This window comes from Chrysochloris asiatica, unplaced genomic scaffold (genome assembly GCF_000296735.1).
Source record: "Chrysochloris asiatica unplaced genomic scaffold, ChrAsi1.0 scaffold00057, whole genome shotgun sequence".
In the NCBI taxonomy this organism is placed as follows: domain Eukaryota; kingdom Metazoa; phylum Chordata; class Mammalia; order Afrosoricida; family Chrysochloridae; genus Chrysochloris; species Chrysochloris asiatica.
Window position 1 is genome coordinate 15,275,896 of NW_006408575.1, and position 6,210 is coordinate 15,282,105.

Here is a 6,210-nt window from a genome sequence, read left to right on the forward strand (position 1 = left end):
GGGCCAGACTGCAAAGCCGTTTGAACTGCAAGGTCAGCGGTTCAAGCTCACCAGTTGCACCTAAGAAACCCTATACAGGGTTATTAGGTGTCAGAACTGATGGTACTTAACAACAACAACAAGCTCCTGGTGTGGCGCTGTGGGCAAATATGTCAGGCTGTAAAGTCGTTTGAACTGCAAGGGTGGTGGTTCAAGCTCACCAGCTGCTCCTTGGAAACAGGGTTGCTATGGGTTGGAATTGACTCAGTGGCACTTAACAGAGAACAACAAGAAGCTCTGGGAGGAGTCCTGGTGTGGCACTGCCGCTTAAAGTGCCAGACTGTAAAGCTGTTTGAACTGCAAGGTTGGTGGTTCAAGTTCACCAGCTGCTACTCGGAAAACCTATACAGGGTCGATATGGGTCAGAACCAACTCCATGGCACTTAACAACAACAACAACAAGTTCTGAAAAGGACTCCTTCTGTGGCGCTATGAGTTATTGTGCTGGATTACAAGTTGGTTTGAACCACAGGTCGGTGGTTCAAGCGCTCCAGTTGCTCCTTGGAAACCCTATACAAGGTCACTATGGGTCGGAACCCATTCAATGGCACTTAACAACAACAATCTCTGGTAATGTAGTGGTTACAAGTCGGGCTGCTAACCTCAAGATCAGCAGTTCGAAATCACCAGCTGTTCTGTGGGAGAAAGACGAGACTTTCTGCCCCTGTAAAGATTTACAGCCTCAGAATCCCTATGTAGGGTCACTATGAGTTGGAACTGACTCCCAGCACACCAACAACAACAACTTGGGGTTCAAACCTACCTTGTGGCCCAGTGCTCATTCAACAGAGCAACCTCAGGACTCCAAATTAGTAATATCTCCATAAATATACTTGGTGTCAATCTTGGGGGTTTGCAAAAGCTTTCTTATTTTAAAGGGGTTTGTTGTATTACTTCAGATAGAAAACTATTTTTCTAACATACATCATTATCTTATAATACCTGTTTAATTTATCCCTCTCATTGTTAGCTTGCAAACTTCTGGAATGCATGCTCACATCTTATTTGATTTTGATCCTCCTTTGTATTTATTAAATAATGAGTCAATTGACAGTATTTACAATATTGTAACCTCAGTAGGGCTACCTTAGAGGGTACTGAAGTCCCTGCCAAAGGAGCCAATTGTTGAAGATTCTGAGTCAACTAAAGCTCACGTCATGTGTCCCCTAGGATCCCTTAACTCTGAAATAATAGAAGGTTGACCCTGTTTATTTTTGCCATTGCTAGCATGAATAGTATTGTTATACCCATTACACTGTACACCTGGCATGGCACTGTAGGATCAGCATTGGACTGTGAACCACAAGGCTAGCAGTTCAGACCTAACAGCTGTTCCTCAGAAACCCTTTATACGGTTGCTCTGAGTTGGAACTGACTCAAAGGCGCTTAACAAAAACTACCCCTTAAAGTTAACTGCTAAGGAGTTCTGGTAGCATAGTGGTTACGAATCGGACTGCCAATCTCACGGTCAGCAGTTCGAAACTACCAGCTGTTCAATGGGAGAAAGATGAGGCTTTCTGCTTCCGTAAAGATTTACAGCCTCAGAAACCCTGTGCAGGGTCGCTATGAGTTGGAATCAACTCCACGGCACATAACAACAACAAACTGAACAGCTAATTTCTTTTTCAGATTTCACCCTCAGGCCTTTGACAGGTGTTTGAGTATCTTTCTCCCAAACATGTTGGAATTCTGAGAGTCATTTAGAAAATGGATATCAAGGAGTCCCTTTCCTCCAATTTATGTTTGTGTGTGGTCGCATCAATACCTACCATGAGCAAAAGCTGCATAAAATGAGAGGGCTGAAACAAACATCCATAGGAACCACCGTTGGCCAGAGAAAGAGATTTTGAGAGTTGTTAGGAGGGTGGAAACATACAGACAGCAGCCAGCCATATCTCTTCATCAGTTGATTTTTTTTTCTCTTTGTTTTTTTTTCCCCTCTCAGCAGTTTAATGTGAGTGTTCCTCTCTTTCCTTATTTATTTCAGATGCCTCAGGAGCAGTACACACACCACCGGAGCACCATGCCCAGCTCCGAGGGGCCACAGGTATACAAAGTGGGGATTTATGGCTGGCGGAAGAGATGCCTGTACTTCTTTGTCCTACTCCTGATGATTTTAATACTGGTGAACTTGGCCATGACTATCTGGATTCTCAAAGTCATGAACTTCACAATTGTAAGTAAAGACACACAGGCTTTTTTTTAGTTCTTGTTAGGGCTCTGGAAGATGGGGCAAGAGGAAGGAATAGAAAGAAAAAATGATAGGAATAGAATTGAGGCTGGCTTTGTCTTTCTGTTCTGATTAATTTTGGAGATTGCCGCTGTCTAATCTCAATTGTTTGGATGTTGATGATTCAATTTAGAGCCATTTCCTTCTTTGGGATCTCTGATAGGTTTTCTCTCTGTGTCGAATACCTATACTTCTGTATTCTGTAGCCTACAAGCACTTTGAGTCAGTGACACAGGAAGAAATATGGGATCAATTTGAAATACTAAGTTTTCTCAAATTTTAGTAGTAAATGGAAAAGATTCTGTGAGTTAGGAGTCTGAAATATTCGAGTAAAATGAGTCTTTGGCGAGTATCTAGGAATTTTAACTGTCTGATTGTACCTGGCAGCTCATCATTGTAGTTAATTGAGAGCCTCCTCAATTTTCATGAGAGCAATACACTTGGCTGCTGCATGCTTTAGATTTGACAGTGTAAGAATTTGTATTTACATTTCTGTGAAGAATTTCTTGCTACTGATGCTTCAGGGCCACTGCACAGATACAACATTTACTTGTGAAGTTCAGATACAAAGACAATTTTGGTCAAATGATTTCCGAGTTTATTTGGAGGTTATTTTTTCTTTTCCTGGAGATTTCTGGTCTACAGTATCAATATCAGTAACAGAACCGATGAAGAAGTAGGTAGTAGGCAGTAATCTCCTGCCCCAAGAATGTATTCTTTTGTTACTCTGATGTCAAGAGTAAGTTATTTGGTGGCAAGAAAAACAAGTTCTCTTTGATTAGGCATGTGACCACAGCATGTGAGAATCTCAGATATGATAGTGAAATTTTGCCTTTTCTTATAAAGTTATAAAGTTCTCAACCCCCTATGCATAATCACAGTTGTATACTTTTACTTAGACTTTTTTTTTTTTTTTCCCTGCTTGGAGTGTTTTTTACTTGCTATTCTGTCCAATAAAATCTTTCATCAGTTCTCCTATAGTCAATTTTTGCATAATTATACTTATTACTCTAGATAATAATTTTGATGTACATTTCCCAGAAATCCTAAACTTTAAGAAAGCTTAATCTTTCATCTCTGTGCATTGTTCATTGTAGGACCCTACACATTGTTCATGCTTGAGTTAACGAAATTCAGGTTAGAGGCACTATTGTGGTATCAGATTGGCTCGCTTTTTAATAGCTGAAGTTAAAGCAAGGAAGTAATCTAATGAAAAAGTACCTTAATTTTATTAGTTTCTGTTTTGAGGAGGGAAATGCTCAGCTCTCCCCAGTTTGGAAGATGATGAAGTTCATTTTCCAGGGGGTTGTGTGGGTGCAAAGTGATGCATTCTAGAATGCTGAAACTCATTAGTTTCTATTTCCCAATCAGACTCAATAAATACTTTAAAAACAAACAACAACAACAACAACAAATGGGCTCCCCTCCAAGACTGAAACTCAAAGGAAACAAATGAGCAGGCATGTAAGCTTGCTGGTGACCATGTTGGTCTACTGGTAAGTGGAAGAGGGGGAAAGGTAGCAATGAAGAAATGGGCTGAGTTCAACCACAGTCCATAGACTCCCCTTGGCCTGGAGATGAGAGAGAGAAGAGAAGGACTGGTTGGCCCAAAGTATGGTGAGACCTGGGAACACCTGAGCCCATGGAGAAGGACATAGCCAGGGAGGGCTAGAGCTGAGAGTGAAGCATCCAGCTGATATGAAATGTGGGGAGATGCACAAGAATGCCCAAAGTTGCAGATAGTACCCATTTGACCTAGCCTCAATGGCTTGATAATCAGAATGTGATTAGAGGAAGATAAAAATGAAAACATTTTAAATAAATGTAATGAGTGTAAATTGCTACAATTTGATGAACTTGACCTGTACTTATAGATGTAGTAGCTCAAGATACCAACAGAGAGGGAAGAGGTCTTCACATCAAGTATCAATCCCATCCCCTCTGTATACAGGGTAGATAGGGATAGCAACTTAGACATTGGCTACCTAAAATGAGGGGACAATAAAGGCACAAAATGACTGGCTTACAAGGTTTCAAGAGGGAGTTTCGCTTAAGAGTATGCAGATGAAGGTAGAGACTCCACCGAATAGTTTTCATCTTGTTTTCCAAATGGGTCTGGTGAAAAGAGATGGGGATAAGATTCTTATGATTCAATAGTAAGTAATTGTTATCATAACTAATTGTGACTGTCACAACTGAAAATGTAGAAGTTTTATAACAAAAAATGGGGGAGTAGTTAATCTTACAGTCTAGAAACAGAGGACCCTAGGACCACCAAGGGAGAAAAGCACCAGGGGAGTGCCGAACCCTATCCAGAGAAGCAGGGACACCAGAGATGGAGGCAAAGATGAGGACATGGAAAGAGAGAGCAGCTGAAGACTCTGGAATCATAGAAAGAGAGGGATTGATAGCTGGTGGCTAGGAAACAGGCTTGTAGAATGTGCCCTTTAGTTGTTTAAATCATTATATATTTCTGAGTGTTTGTACATCCCCCCCGCAAAAAAAAAAAAAAAAAAAAAAAAAACCACAGAGGGAATATATATATTTCTGAGTGTTTGTACATCCCCCCCGCAAAAAAACAAAAACAAAAAACAAAAAAAAAACACACACAGAGGGAATAGAAACAGATACTGTTGAATGATAATGCACAGAGGAGATTGTAATCATTGCAATGAAAAGGTGTAAAGCCAGTGTTCTCACATGTAAACTAGCACTCACTTCACAATAAAAACTTTTCAGAATAAACAACAAAGGGGGAGGTGTACTTGCTTTGAAGGTAAGCAGAATTCAGAGATTTTTAATAAGGGGAGGGAGACACAGTCAGAATTAGGAGTTTGGAGAACTTGCACAGGGGAGAGATGCAATATAATGGGGGCGGCAAAAGCTGGAAACTTTATTATTATTATTAACAGATTGTCGTTCTTGTTAAGTGCCACTGAGTCAATTTTGACTCACAGCAACCCTGTATAGGGCTTCTGGGTCCGTAAATCTTTGTGGGAGCAGAAAGCCTCATCTTTCTCTCACAGAGTGACTGGTGGGCTTGAATTGCAAACCTTGTGGTTCGCAGTCAAGTGCTTATCCCTTGGAGCTACCACACTCCCCATTAACAGGTCACAGCTCTAAATAGTGCTCTTTATCATTTTAAGTGCTTAGTCAAAATGATGGCAATTGAAATCTGTTCATGTGCAAGTTCTGTTATGTTCTTTAAAACTTGTTAGAAGATGCGGGAGGAGGGCAAGCATTAAAGGCAACAGAAGTAAATACTGTTATATCTACAATCTCATAATAACGGGGATCTATGGGTAGACACATGGGATAGACACGCAAGCTGAATGGGTGTGGGAGGGAAAATGGGTGTATACCCCCAAGTATATAAAGATTTGACAGAGGATATTTGTACATGGGTGTTTATCTTTGCTGCAAATGTATCCGTGAATGTGGCAGAGCATCCAAGGGGCAAAGTTATGAAAACTTTTTAGAGATTATAAACATCTTAATGAAATGAATCATGCCTACTGTGGGCTCAGGATCATAATCTCAGGGGGAAATTGCTATAACATAGTCCACAAAACAATGTTCTACAGCTTTCTTTAGTGAGTAGTGACTGGGATCTTAAACCCTCATGAGCATCCATGTAATGTGTAGTTGAAGATGCTTGGAAATGGTTAGTTCAATGGACCACATGAGCATAAATCTCCATGACCCTGAGACCAGAAGAACTAGATGATTCCTGACCACTACTGCCAACGACTCTGAAAAAGAACACATTAGAAGTTCATAGAGTGAGAGAAAATGTGGACCAATGTCCAAAATCATAAAAAGCACCAGACTTCCTGCTCAGATAGATATGAATGAAACCCCGAGACTATGGTCCTTGGTCACCCTTCAAATATGGAACTAAACTCACACCCGTGGTTCAGTTTTCTTCCACGGAATAGATA

At 40.7% G+C, this 6,210-nt stretch overlaps 1 protein-coding gene across 1 annotated transcript in view; it reads left to right on the forward strand.

Moving 5' to 3' along the window:
• The first annotated feature begins 2,026 nt into the window (after positions 1-2,026).
• The window catches only part of SGCD (sarcoglycan, delta (35kDa dystrophin-associated glycoprotein)), a 720,725-nt gene continuing 716,541 nt past the window's right edge, over positions 2,027-6,210 (forward strand). Inside the window, exon 1 of the mRNA XM_006863921.1 lies at positions 2,027-2,215. Coding sequence (XP_006863983.1) covers positions 2,027-2,215 — 189 coding nt within the window. The remainder of the gene's footprint in view (positions 2,216-6,210) is intronic.